Below are 15,315 nucleotides of genomic sequence, written 5' to 3'. Positions count from 1 at the left end.
CTGTTTCCTCCTCTGGCTGTGTGTGTCAGACGGAGCGAGGCTGTGTTTGGGAGGGTGAGGTTGGATTCTTGGTCTCTGTCGGGTCTTGTTGGAGGAATCCTGCAAACGCCCTTCAGCCTGAGGAAACATGGAGGCGGATTCAGCTGCCAGCCGCATAACGGTCTTGGAAGTTAACTGACGCCAGTTTTATTTAAAAAAAAAAAAGAACAAAAAGCCCGGCAGTCATTTGATGAATTACACCATACTTCTTTGGAAGACACCTTCGTGATACATCCGGATATTTTCAAAACTACATTTAACACTTAAACCTGGCACAGGAATATGTTTGAACATGTTTGTTAGTAAAGTTTCATCAACTTTTCCCCCAATTTACCTTTAATTTACGTGATTATTTATTCTTTTTTTTTCTTTTTGTCCATGCTATGCCTGTCAGTTGGTCAGTCCACCACTTTGGTCCAGACTTTTTAAAAAAAAAAAACCTTTATGAAATTATATAGAAACGTTCATTGTTTCCAGTGGAAGAATCTTACTAACGTTTATGACCTTTTCACCAAGATGAGGTTCATATTTGTGACTATGAGCAGTGGCGTTTTTAGGTGTGGTCGTCTGTGGCTTCAGCCCTGAGTGTTTTATGGGGGTGGGTTTGGAGGGCATGTTTTCTTTAAACAAAGAAATCACCCAAAATTAAAAAAAAAAAAAAAAAAAGCCAATTATTTTTTAAAGAAAAACATATCAAACACTTTTAAGGAAAAAAAATAATTTAAAAAATTTAAAGGAAGAAAAATGACCAGGGAAAAGCAAAAAAAGTTTTAATGAATCAAAAATTGCCAATATAAAAAACACATGAAAAAAATTAAAATGAAAAGAAAAATAACCAAAAATTTTAAATAAACGACAAAATTGCCAGAACCGACAGGCCTGGGGTTTTTGAGAGCATATACTTGTGAATTGGTATTTTCAGATGCCTTCACAAGTATTTAAACCTTTGAGCCATGGGCAAATCAGTGCAATTTCTTTCAAAAACATGTCAAAAAGGCAATGACTAACTTGGTAATAAATATTTCACAAAAGCCAGAAAAAAAACATGTTTATAATTGTCATAATTACATATTATTTTTACAAAAATATTTAAATTTCTAAAAGCATTTTCCAGGTCTTTTCTTAATTTTATTTATTTTACTATTTTCAACATTTTTTTGTACTTTTTACTAATTTCTAGCTATTTTTAGTGCAATTTCTAAACGTGTTCCTTTTAGCGTTTTTTTTATAATCATAATTATTTTTATTTTAAGAAATAAAGCCAATTTGTACAGATTTATCCATTTTCCAACTGTGTATATTTATATTTTTACATTCATTTTATTCCTAAACTCGCCGCTGAGTGTCACTGTTTACGTTATCGTCCCTTAGATTCCACTTCCGGTGACTTCCGGTATGTGACGCAAACACGGAAGTGTTTTTGAATACGACGCGCCAACAGCTGCTGATACTCACAGGTGAAAAGGTGAGCCGTTTTCAGTCACAAACACGACTTATCTCACTGTTTAAAACACAAAAATAACACAAATGTGTCCTACTACTCCTAAATATGGCGGATTGTCGCCTGAAAGTTTTAAATCGCTAGTTTGAGGGAGCTAACGTTAGCCTCTGTTAGCTATAGTTAGCTTCTGTTAGCTATAGTTAGCTTCTGTTAGCTAACGCTGCAGCAGGACGCTGCTGTTTGTTTTGAGCTCAAAGACGGATTTTTAGGTGTTTTTGTATGATTTAATGGTGTGTTTTGTTAGTTAACAGTGTCATCTATCTCCTCTCAGACCACAAAGGGATGCCCTCTCCGGAGCCGGTCCGGGCTGGGTCGGAAACGCGTGCTGCCGTCCTGCCCGAACCCGCTGTTCCTCCGGTGGCTCACGGAGCTCCGGGACGAGGCGAAGGAGAAGGGCCTGAAGATCCAGTACACCTACCAGAAGGTACGCAGCTTCGAGTGTATTTTAGGTGTAATTCAGGTCCTTTTTTAGGTTTAGAGGGTGAAAGTTTCAGTATGTGAACAGCGCTGAGTGCACTGAGGTTTTCGGTGGTTTAGTTTAGAGCTCCTTTGTTCGCATAGTGTTAAATATTAATGCAAAAGCATACAATTATATTGTTAGACTGAGGTGGAAAATAACAATTTTCAAGTACTTTTTTAAGTACAATCTTAAGGTATATAAATATTTTAACTTTTTTTGTTACTTAAGAAGCATATGTTGTACTTTCTCCACTACATCAAACATAAAAAACTGGAAAAAAAAACTTTAACTTTTGAATACTGTACCGTGTGTCAGTTTATGAAATGATTAATTTTACATTTTTAACTTAACAAATTACATTTTTTTGTACTTTTTTTGTTTGTTTTTAAATGTTGTTTTGGTTGTAATCCAAACCAATGTGTAATCCATGTGTATTTGTGAAGCCAAACCACATTTTGGACAAACAAAGATCTAATCTAATCATTAATGTAATGTTTGGTGGTACTTTGCAGATTCACATTTATATACACACACACATATATATATATATATATATATATTATATATATGTATACAAAAACAAACTTTTCCACACCAGCCACCTCTGTCCCAGGTGAAAGTTTTTGTTTTTTTTCGAACAGCAGGGGAATGTCACGGCATAGTTTGTGTTGTTTGCATTTATACCCTAATTTAGAAATAAAAAGGGATTCTTTAATTTGATATGGCAGAGAATAGAAAATGCAGTATTTTGTAAAATATTTGTTTGAAATAATTAATTGAATATTTTTTAATCACTTTTCTGTTGTCCTACTTTGTATTTTTTTTAAAAACATGAGAAAACTATCTTGAATCAAATCAAATCATGAGTTGAGTGAACTGTGACATCCCTCTGTAAGCTACCTAATTTGTAACTGTGGTTCATTTAATTATTTTGTATTTTAATGGTTTACATGAGTTAAGAGGAGATTTCAAAATATTGAAATAAATATTGTGTATGGCAGCATTGTTACGCCCCTCTCACTGTCTGCTTACTGACAGGAGAGTCGTGAGCATGATGAGGATTACCTGGGTCTGCTGACCCAGCTGTTGACTCACTCTCTCCCTCCCTCCTGCAGACACACACTCTGTGTCAGTGGCGTCAGTGTATCGATGCAATGTTGCCACACAAAAATATTTTGTTATTATGCTTTTTTGATTTTTCCCCCACCTCTTTACACACTTGTACACTAATCTTAACCCTAATGTCTACTTGTTAAACTCTTATTATGTTTTGATGCAAATACTTTTTTAAAAATTGTGCAACAAAATGCAAGACTATACAAACTTTGGCGTTAAAAGACAGAAAGCAAAATATAAAGCAAACCAACATGAAAACAAACCAAAACAAACTAATAGTTTTGTATTTTTATAGAAATGACATTTTGAATAGCAGACTTTATTACTTATACTTGAGCTTAACTTTACATATGTGTATTTCTGTTTTTTTTCAGGCCATCAGCTCTCTGAATAAATATCCGTTACCTCTGCAGAACGCCAAAGAGGCAAAGATCCTCCAGAACTTCGGAGACGGCATCTGCAAAATACTGGACGACAAACTGCAGCAATACCTCAGAGAGCACGGTGAGAAACGTGTGGACGGACGATGTTCTCATTAACTGAACTGTTGTGTTGATGTACATTTCACGACTTTCAGGTTTCAGCCTGTGAAAGTCATGGTATTTGCAAAGAGAAATTTCCAGGTCTGGAAAAGTTTTGAAAAACTAAACATACCCTAAAGTTTTGGAAAAGTAATGAATTTTGTTTCACACATCTGTAAAATACCATGATATGTTTGGAATTTTGGCTATGATAAATGTTGTAATATTTGTTAATGTTAAAAAGAAAATATTTTCTTTCTTCACTGAAATTTTTTGATGAAAAACAGCCAAAAAGTTTTAAAGAAAAACAGTCGTCAAAATGATTACTTTAAGAATCGTCCTAAAAATTAAATTATTAATAATTGTCTTTAAAAATTGCCCCAAATTTGAAAAAATGCTGCTATTTTTTCTTTGAATTTTATATATATTTTTGTCTTGTGAAGTACGAAACGTCACTTTGGTCCATTAAATAATTGGGTCCTTGCGGGTCTGAGACATTTATTTGCCTTTTTACATTATTTTTCTTTAAAACCCCCCAAAACATTTTAAAGGGAAAAATGCAATATTTTTTTTCTTAAAAAAAATCTTTAATGAAAAAGTACAATTTACATGGTTGTTGTGGAGAATGTGTGGTTTTGAAAATTTGTCGCAAAGTAATAGAAAGTCATGGAATATTTTTGGTAAAAATTTGTATCAACCCTGCTTTAAGAAAGAGGTGAATGGAGCAGCAAAGAAAAGAAATAATAATAAAACAGGATAATAAGCTAGAAAAGAGTAGATGGGAAAATAAAAAATTCTTGCACTTGTACTAACTTCACATCATAAGTTACCAGAATTACAAGTAACTAGAATTAAAAAAATCCCTACATGCTTTTTTCCGTTCGGTTGAAGTTGTGAGTTCACGTAGGCGATTACATCAGCGTCACTGTCATCACCTTCTCCTCTTTACCTCTCCAGGTCCAGACGCTCCCATTCACTCTCTCCCTGAAGGAGCGCCTCCTCCTGGCAGGCGGGACAACAACAGCCTGGCTCCCTCCAAAAAGGTAAGGAGGGCAGGTCAGGACACACGCTCCATCTTTGGTTTGGGCGAAACAGGGAGTGTGTCTGTGTGTTCCCGTACCCGCACACCAGGCAGGACACAGGATGTTTCATGCAAATTTATCAGCAGGCAAAATAGTGGCAGCAACAACAGGGACACTCAGCTGTTTCCGTTAAAGGCTCTAAAATGTGGACACACTGCCAACCAAAAAAAAAAAAATGAACACAAGATATTAGGTGTTAATCCTTTGAAACCTTAGGAAGAAAATACCCAAAAAAAAACAAGGAATTAGTAAAAAAAAAAAAAAGTTACAAGAAAAATACCTGAAATTAGAAAAAAAGTAAAATAACAAATAATAAATATATACATATATGCCTTTTTTATTTGAACTAATTTTTAAATATATAAACACAATAATTATGAATTTCTTATTTGATTTTTCAAAAATGTATCCTATAATCATTCTCTCCTTTCTTTTTTAAAAGTTGTCACCTTTTGCCAACTTTTTGCAGTTTGCAGGACGGTTCAGTGTTGTTAAAAGAAATCGAAGTACTAAATTTACTCACATTTCAGAGGTTTAAATGCTCCTGAAAGCTTTCTGAACATATATTTAACCCTCTGAAACCCGAAGAAATTGATTTGAAATTGAAATACGTTTGATTTCTTCTAAATAATGGGGAGAAGGAAAAAAAAAGTTTATAAGAAAATAAGCACAAAGAAGAGAGCATGACTAAAAAAATCATTTTCAGTAACATAACTTAAATATTTAATTTAAATAATTCCAAATATAGTTTTCTCAGCATTTCCCTCAAGTTTTAAGTTTTAATATATTTTTTCTAATTATCCCCTCCCCCTTTATACTCATTTTCTAGTAATTTTCTTTTCACCTTTTATGAAATACTTGCAATTTGCAAGTTGTTCATTGCTTTTTCCCTACTTTTTTTTCTTCCAACGAAATCGAATTTGCTCTGACTTCAAAGGGTTAAATAGTTGTGCTTCAGATTTTGCTCTGACCTTTTCTTTTATTTTGCCTTCAACACAAGACTCTATTATTGTGTCACATATTATCATACACACTGAAATGAACAGAAACAAATATAAAAGTGAAACAAAAAAGGTAATTTATTATTTTGGCCAATAAAAAAATGAGCGTAGATGGTAGATTTTTTTTCATGTTTTAGCCAGTGAGTCAAAAAGTTAATTTCGTTTAATTCGTCCTCCTGTGTGAACCATCTTTCCTTGTAGAAGAATGCAGCAGGGGATCATGGGAAAGACAAAGGAGGTGGAGGAGGAGCGAGGAAGAAAAAGAGGGAGTACGTTCCCCAGAAGAGGTCTGGTGGTTATGCCGTCCTGCTCACCCTTTACAGACAGTCACAGGTGCCCCTTTGTCTTTATTTTATTTTATCTGATTTATTTTGAACTTAGAGAAAATAGAAAATAGAGAAATGATTATATAAACAAAAAAGTAATATTTATAGACGACAAAAAACATAAAGAAATCAAACACACGATGACTTTGTTTACATATTCGTCATTGAACTTTAATTTTCCAGCTTTCTTATTAATTTAAACCGACACTTGTATGAACTAAACATATATGCCTGCGCCCACATACCCAAAATCAAACACCTAAAATGTAAAATTCATATCAGACAGGTGTTACTTCTTTAATGTAGCTCGGCACATTTTCTTGATCTATGGAAATGTTGTGTGATTTCTGAGTCTCATGGCTGCAAATGTTTTTTCATGTTGTCCACAAGTTGTCACTTTGTGGTTGACAATAAAGTTTTCCAAACCTTAAATCCTATTTACAGTAAAAATAGGAAGATAAACTAGGAAATAATGAATATTAAGCAACCAAATAAATAAACAGTAATCCCTGTTAACAAAGCTGCTGAAAATCATTTTTTTCTGTCATGTAAACTTGATGTTTGAACATTGTTGTTGTTGTTATGCAGAACGATGTCCACGTGCTGCACTGTGGCTTCAGTGATCAGAATAACTTTGTACCGTCGCGTCTCTGTTTTTAGATCCCCGGCAGTAAAGGTTTTATGTTTAAGATGGAGCTACAGGCAGAAGCTCAGCGTCTCTGTGACAAGTCGTTCACCGTCGTAAGTCCTTCATCGTTTTTAACACGACTCACCCAACACGTGCTCCTGTTCATCTCTGGTATTGATCCTGTTTCTTCTTGTGCAGTAGATTTATCAGAGTTTTCCCTCCTGTATTTTGTGCGTGTGTCTGTAGCCAGATTTGGGCAGTAAGTACACGGCCTGGTCGTCAGTCAGCACTCTGATCCAGAAGAACTTCGTGATAAAGACTCACAACCCTGCGAGGTACGCAGCGAGCACCACACCGGCATGAAAACACTTTAAACAAACTGTTGATGTTCATCTCTGCTCATTTTTGTTGAGTCTTTGATGTTTTCGTTGTCGTACTTGCAGCGTAGATCTGGAGACGGCAGCATGTGTCTGTCAAATACTTTGGTCCAGACTGAAATATCTCAAATACTTGACTGATTAACATAGAAAATACAAGATATTCTAATGACTTTGATAATTCCCTGACTTTTCCTCTAGTAGTTCAAAAGATCCTTTGTAGTTCAAATGAGATATCGCAGCTGTTTATAGGAGAGGGCAGTAATACTCCACTTACGGTCCGTGGGTCAAATCTGGCCCTCAATAGGGCGCCAGGTGGCCCCCCAACATTTTCTAATTCACAATAAAAATAAAGTGATTCACACTGGGAATTGTTTTTGTACTTTTAGGATACATAAGGTGCCAGAGTGCATAAAACGGCATCAAAATAGAGCTTGTTTATTCTAAAAGTGCCAGTGGAGGATCCTCTGCACCCCAGACAGAGGTCTTTGCTCAGCCCTTAAAGTCTAAAAATCTTTAAAATGTTCTGAAATCCTAGAAATGCGCTACAATTTTAAATAATTACCTGAAATCCTAGAAGTGTGCTGAGTTCTGAGAAAAATCATAAAATCCTAGAAATGTCCTAAAATCTTAGCGAAATCCTAAAATCAGAGAAATGTGCTAAAATCCTAAAGACATGCATCGGGCTGCTGGACTGGCCCTGGGGCTCCTGTCATTTTGCAAAAACTCAAAGCGAGTTGAGTGTCCCTGATTTCAGACAAATATATTCGTGGATTGCAAGAAAAAAAATCATCACCTTAAACCTGTGAAAAACAAGAGTGAAAAATAATGTGTGTTTACGTTTTTATTCAGAATAAAATACAATAGAGACGACTTACGTAAAGCCAATAAAACAAAACCAAAACTAACTGTTATAAATGAACTGACTGCAGACACAAAGGCTGGAAACAAAAATAATAATTCAGTTCTGTCTTTGTCATGATGACCTGATATGGTTAATTCACTAATTTAAAACCAAAGACAGTTTTTCTCGCCCGTTTTTGTCAAATCTTCACCACTGCGGGTCGCGTTCGCTCTCGCTCAGGTATTCTCTGACAGAAGAAGGTCTGGCTCTGGCGGAGCGACTGGATTCAGTAGAACAAACCAAAGCCGGCTCAGAGGGCGACAGAGAGGAGGAGCAGGAGGAGGAGGAGGAGGAGGAGGAGGAGGAGGGCGGTCCTGGACTCGTGGATCTTACTGCTGATGATGATGATGATGATGAAGAGAAGAAAGAAGACAGAATACAGTGAGTGCACAACAAAAAGTTTTCTTCTTCTGCTTCTTTTTCCTGCTGAAACAAAGTGAATCGTCTTTTCCTCACAGTCCTGCAGAGAATCCGACCTGTGCAGAGCAGCCAAGGAGCGAGGCTGAAGGTTTTTCTGGAAAATCCCAAAATTCACGGGCGGCGAGCGGAAAGCCGAATGCAGAACGTCTCCAACCTGGAACCTATGAAATTATACTCTGTGTTGACTTCATAGAGACGACAGGGTACGAAAATATCTGTGATTTTAAACTTTGTCATTCATGCCGGGTTCGTACTGTCATGAAAAACCTAGAAAAATCATGAAATATGCAAAAGGAAATTTTCAGACTTTTTGAAAACTTAATCTATCCGGAAAGTTTTGGAAAAGTCATGGAATTTTGTTTCACAAACTTATAAAATAACACGATATGTTCAAGGACCGTCTGAAATTTAAAAATCCAATGATAATGTCTGTTTATAGAGTCTGGCTGTGATAAATTGTGTAATTTTGGTTGATTTAAAGAATACGTGTTTTATTTTTTAAAAAATAACAAAACAAAAAATAAAAGATCAACATTTTTAAAATAATTTTTTTAGGGAAAAAATGCCAACAATAATTTGATTTTGTTCATGCATGTTTTCTTCTTTTTAAAAAAAATCTCCACAAATTAAAAAAAAAAATTAAATTGTCAAAATTTTGGCTTTAAAAATCCAAACAAAAGAGTAAAAGGAAAAAAACTGCTAAATTGCCCAAAAAAAAAAAAATAGCTAGAATGTTTTCTTTAAAAGTTGCCCAAAAAATATTAAAGGAAAAACTTTTTTTTTAATTGGCAGTAAAATAAGTACAAGCAGTTAAAGTAGTGTTCCCCTCCCCCAGAGCTTAAATAAAAAACAAAATGTGTACGAACCTGTTAATGACCCGCTGATTTATCCGTGCAGCGGCAGCCACCACCGCAAGCAGGAGCTGGTCAAAGAGCTTCAGAGAAACGGAGTGAACTTCGATGTTCGGAAGCTAAACGTCGGAGACTTCCTGTGGATCGCTCGGGAAAAGCTCGCACCTGTTCCAGGTAACGCGGACACGCACCTGTAAAACTAACGTCACATCCAACAAAGAAACACTTAGAAGCAGGACTCATGTCGGCACATTTCTATCCAAAAAGATGTTTTGGGAGATGTTTTTGTCAGTGAGCGTAACTGCTGTACAGTTTTATTATATTGTTGATTCAAAGAATTTGAAACATAAACCAGAACTGAAACATGTCAAGTTTTAAAAGTAAAAAAAAGCTGAATTTTATAACAAATTGGGAGCGAGTGTAGCGCAAACTCCGGTCTTTAAATGTGAAAAATTTAATAAAAATTCAAATCAATATAAAAATGAATATAAATGATACTGAACTTATGACCTGCGGGCCACATCTGGGCCTCTATAGGGGGCCAGGTGGCCCCCCAAATCATTCTCTAATTCACGATAAAAATAAAGTGATTCACACTGGAAATTGTTTTTGTACTTTTAGAGTTGATAAGGTGTCAGAGTGCATAAAACAGCATCGAATAGAGCTTGTTTTTAAAAACAATGTCAGTGGAGGATCCCCTGACCTCAGACAGGGGTCTTAGCTAGACCCAAATCCTCAAAATGTCCTAAAATTCTTGAAACTTTCTAAAGTCACTGAAACTTTCCTATATCCGAGAAATGTCCTAAAATCCTAGGAATCTCCTAAATCCTTGTAACTCCGTAAATTAAAAAAAAAAAGTTGTAAAATCCTAGAAATGTCCAGAAATTCTAGAAACATCCTTAAATCTGAGAAATGTCCTAAAATCCTGTGAAGTGTCCTAAAATCCTTGAAACTACTTAAATACTGAGAAATGTTCTAATATCCCAGTAACGCTCTAAAATCTCAAAAATATCAAAATCCTCAAAACTTCCTAAAATCCTAGAAGCACGTATGGGGCTGCTGCGACTGGACGTCATTTTGCAAAATTGGCCGAGTTGAAGTTGAGCGTTTCGGCTCACGTTCTCGCCGATTTGGGACCTTTAATTTCCATGTTGTCAAACTATCCGCATTCGTGAACCATACTCTCCTCTTCTGTGCAGGTCAGCTGCGAGCTCCTGCAGGCCGGGAGCTCGTGCTCGATTACATCATCGAGAGGAAGAGGATGGACGACCTGTGCGGCAGCATCATCGACGGACGCTTCAGGGAGCAGAAGGTTGGCGTTTGGTGCATTTTTGTCTTCGCAATGAATTATTTATGTGACCGAGTTATTACTTATTCAGTTACCAAAGTTTCACGTTAACTTGAAATTGCTTGTTTTGTCTGATGAAAACATTAGTGACGATTTGGTAAAAATGTGCGATTATACTGAACAATTTTGCGATTTGAAATTGTGATTACAATAAAATAAAAAAATAAATTATATTATGAGTCTACCTTCTTGGTTATCAAGGAAAATGCAGAGAACAATAATATTTTTGAAGTGTGTATCCTCAACTCAAAATATACAAATATTAAGTAGAATGAGAAAAATACGAAACCGTAAGTTTTTAACACACAAATCGCAGCCTTTTCTGCTGTTACGTAAACGCACGGCCTGAAATCACGATTGCAATTGCGATTCGATTAATCCTGCAGCACTAAATAACATATAACCCCAAATATATTTACAGTTTATAAAGTTATGAAACAGTTATGAAACATAGAAATAATTAAGCAGCACTTTGTACCCGATGAGTAACTTGAACAATTAATCACTGATCAGAATAAATACTTTTATTGTAAATCAGCTGATGGTGTCAGAATTCATGCTCTCACTTTCAGTATCTCTTGATTAATAATTCAAGTTTTCCATCTTTATTTTTTCCCTTTCCCACCATGATAATTAAAAAAATATCTTTTAAGTCTGTCTTGTTTGTTGTTTTAACCGTGGATGCATTTTCCCTCCTCTCTTCGTGCGTCAGTTTCGGCTGAAGAGGTGCGGTCTTCGTAAGCCCTGTTATCTGGTGGAGGAGTGCGGCTCAGCTGCTTCACACCTGAGTTTACCTGAGAGCACACTGCAGCAGGCCATAGTCAACACACAGGTGTGAAAACACGCGCACACACACACACACACACACACACACTATTACAAATGCCGATATTATTAAGCATTACTGGACTGTATTTTAGGTATATTTCACTCTTTAGATTTGGGGTTCGTACAGTCATGACAAACCTGGAAAAGATTTGAGTAAAGAGTCATTTTCCAGGCCTGGGAAAAATAAAGTTTACACTTAAAGTTTTGGTCATGAATCATTGTTTCACAAACCTGTATAATTATACATGATGTGTTTTAAACTCCAAAAATAATTTCTGTTATTCCAAGTAAAAAAGAAAATATATTTTCTTTAAAAAAAAAATTGCCTGCAAACAAAATAATACAAAGTACTGCCAGGAATGCAAACTGTGATTGCTGATTGTTTGCCGATGTGCGTTTGTGCGTTAGGTCGTCGACGGCTTCTTCGTGAAGAGAGTTCAGGATGTGAGGGAGTCCGCTGCCTACCTCACCGTCATGACGCGATACCTGACCAAACTGTACCAGGTCAGACACACTTTTCTCCTTTGCTTTTTAAATAAAAGCCACGTTATTGAACGCCTCGAGGGAATTTCCTCAAATTTTGGCACAAACGTCCATTCGGTCTTAAGGAGGAACTGATTGTAGTTGACCTTTATTTCAGAACTGCGCGCTGATCTGTCGCTCCAGAGAGCTGGAGGGTGATGGAGGGAGTGATGAGGAGGAGCGAGGGACCCCGTCCTGCTCTCTCATTTCCTTCGCCGAGTTTAACCACGGAGCAGTCAAAAACAAGGTGTGTGTGTGTGTCTGTGTCTGTTTCTGTGTGTGTGTGTGTGTGTGTGTGTGTGTGTGTGTGTGTGTGTGTGTGTGTGTGTGTGCAAGCCTTCACCTTGTACTTTTCCATTCACCTGTTTTGACCATAGACTGTATATAAAGACAGAAAACGTGACAGCTCTCCAAAAGTGTAACTTTTCGATCTTGATTGCCCCCTGGTGGTTGACTGCAGTACATGTCATAAAGCCCGCCCCTCCATGTTAGTGAATGGGAAAAACTAAAAATCTCAAAATACACGCTAAATAAAATTTTCCCAAAGATGGTTTCTATCACTGAAGGTAGTACTCATCAGTCTGATGTTTACGTGTTTGTTTTTATGATCATTTCAGTTTTAATAAGTTATTAAATTGTACAAAAGAGGATTTTTCTGCCATGATTGACAGCTTTGACAGCCAATTCGTGTGCTCGCATTTAAGTGAGCTTCTTGCGATTGGTCGGATGGGTGTTTCACATGTCGTCCATCTTTATATACAGTCAATGGTTTTGACCAGCATTTTTTTTTTTAAGAAAAAAAGAAATACTGCAGACCCTTTTATTAAAAACTCTATTTTTGCTCTTTTTAAATTCCCTCTTTTCTCTTCTAGTGTCAGACGGTGAGAGAAGTTTTTGCCAGACAGTTGATGCAGATCAGCGGTTTGTCCGGAGACAAGGCGGCTGCAATACTGGAGCAATACAGCACTCCACACAGGTAACTCAGCAGCTGTTCTCACCCGTTATCTCCCACTTTTTTTTTGGATGTTTGCTCATGGGTTCATGCAGCAGCTGCTCTACAGCGGAGATACTCAACTCGCCACTTCTGAAAAAATGTTTGACAGTCAGAGGCCACTTGCATGAGCGACATACATGTTTGTAGCGTTTTAGGACTTTTCTTGGGTTTTAGGATATTTCAATGATTTTAGTATGTTTCTATGATTCTAGGACATTTCTAGGATTTTTCTAGGATTGTCAGATTTTTCCATTTCTCAGATTGTTGGGCTTAGCTTGGATTGTAGGACATTTCTTGGATTTTAGGATGTTTCAATGATTTTAGGACATTTCTTAGATTTTAGGATGTTTCAAGGATTTTAGGACATTTCTAGAATTTGAGGTCATTTCTTGGTCTCTCAGATGTTTATAGGATTTTAGGACATTTCTAGGATTTTAGGATGTTTCCGGGGTTTTAAGACATTTCTTTGATTTAATAAATGTCCTAAAATCCTAAAATACTGGCCTCCTGACATTTTGAAAAAAAGGTGCTCAAGTAAAACAAGCTGAGTAAACGTGCTGTAAGAGTTTGAGTATTTTTACACTTATTTTTGTTTAATCTTTCCGTCTCTCAGTCTGCTGACAGCCTATGATCGTTGTGCAAGTGAAGCAGAGAAGGAGAAACTCCTCTCCTCCATCCGATACGGGAAGCTCAAAAGGTTTGATGAATATTTTAGCACGCATGATTTTCTGTTGATTGGAAGACATAAAAATATCATACTTGAGGTGGACTACTATTACCTCATTAAAAATATACCCAACCATGAGTTAGTGTTAAAAAAAAACAGCACATTAATTTTATAAATGGCTTTTTATTACAAAAAGAACATTGTTACATTATATTAAGTGCATTTGTAAGGACTTTCTGCATCCATGGAATAAACTGAAAAACATACACAATATGCTAAATATGATCAAATAATTCACAAGAGCTACTTGATGATAATACCAGGAGTAAATGAAATTGATTAATGCTTTTTTCTTTGTTTTTTAGGAACCTGGGTCCAGCTCTAAGCAGAACAGTTTATCAGCTTTACTGTACTCAAGGAGCACTGTCATAGATGCACGCAGACACTGGTGAGCACGATTTATTTTTTCTGCCTCGTAGACGGATGCAAACTCAAGCTCACTCATGTCTTCATTTGAATCATTTTGTCAACACTTAACTTGAATAGACTTAATTTTAGGATAATAATTTGCATATAGTTGCTGCTATATTTTAATTACTGTAAGATATCTTTGCTTGTATGAAGAGTTTAACAATTGTATTTTGATGCATAAATAAAGTTTATTTTAAATAGAATTCCGTTTATCGGTCAATCATTTATCACAATTGTAATTGGAATGAAATTTGAAATGTGATCAGTGTGTTTACTTGTGCTCAGTAATTTAGTCCTTTACATTATCATTCATAGCATGTGGAAAATTGGTCACAACAGTCTTTTTTATGCTATTTACAGGACATGTAAAATGTTGACATTTTTGGCCTTACTATAGTCTTGCATTTTTGGTAATTTTTTTCAACATGCCGTATAATTGTGTTTTTGGACGTTTTTGCAACTGTTTAAAGCTGTCTTTTGGAATTGCATTATTTGACATTTTTGCCATAGCCTTTCTTTTTGGTTAATTTTTTCGACATTCCATATTATGGTGTTTTTGCAAGTTATTATGCTGTGGTGTGTCTCGACATGCTATTTAATGTGGTTTTAATCTGTTGTCAGCTGTTTTTGGTACATCACATTTTTTATTCTATCATTTTATCAACATGCCAAATGGTGGTGTGGGCTATAGTAAGGCAAAAACATAAAAAAATGACATGTCCCAAAAACAGCTAAAAATGGTTGAAAACCACGTTAAATAGCATGCCATAGCATAGAAAGTTGTAAAAATGGCCAAAAACACCGTAATATGACGTCCAAAAAATGACTCAAAAAGCAAGGCTATAGTAAGGCAAAAACGTCAAAAAATGACATGTCTCAAAAACAGCTAAAATTAGTTGAAAACCGCATTAAATAGTGTGCCAAGATACGTTATAGTAAAGAAAGTTGCAGAAAGAGCCAAAAACAGCATAATTCGGCATGTCGAGAAAATGACCAAAAAAGCAAGGCTATAGTAAGGCAAAAACGTCAAAAAATGACGTGTCTCAAAAACAGCTAAAAATTGTTGAAAACTGCATTAAATAGCGTGCCAAGACACGCCATAGCAAAGAAAGTTACAAAAAGAGCCAAAAACAGCATAATTCGGCATGTCGAAAAACTGACCCAAAAAGCAAGGCTATAGTAAGGCAAAAATGCCAAAAAATGACTTTTCTCAAAAACAGCATAATTTGGCATGTTGCAAAACTGACCCAAAAAAGCAA

General features: G+C 36.0%; 1 protein-coding gene across 1 annotated transcript; it reads left to right on the top strand.

The window, feature by feature from the left end:
- Window positions 1-1,457: 1,457 nt before the first annotated feature.
- mus81 (MUS81 structure-specific endonuclease subunit) lies at window positions 1,458-14,208 on the top strand. Its single transcript, XM_042512489.1, is given in 18 exon segments — window positions 1,458-1,504; window positions 1,812-1,846; window positions 1,848-1,964; window positions 3,491-3,620; window positions 4,595-4,680; window positions 5,922-6,053; window positions 6,707-6,787; window positions 6,921-7,009; window positions 8,136-8,336; window positions 8,414-8,578; window positions 9,273-9,400; window positions 10,426-10,538; window positions 11,287-11,406; window positions 11,811-11,906; window positions 12,043-12,171; window positions 12,797-12,900; window positions 13,532-13,615; window positions 13,951-14,208. Coding segments are annotated over 17 exon segments (1,866 nt in total). The 5' UTR covers window positions 1,458-1,504; window positions 1,812-1,822; the 3' UTR covers window positions 14,018-14,208.
- The last annotated feature ends 1,107 nt before the right edge of the window (window positions 14,209-15,315 follow it).

This window comes from Plectropomus leopardus, chromosome 23 (assembly GCF_008729295.1).
Source record: "Plectropomus leopardus isolate mb chromosome 23, YSFRI_Pleo_2.0, whole genome shotgun sequence".
NCBI lineage: Eukaryota > Metazoa > Chordata > Actinopteri > Perciformes > Serranidae > Plectropomus > Plectropomus leopardus.
Note: the sequence above shows the minus strand (reverse complement) of the source record. Positions and strands in the feature narration are given on the sequence as shown.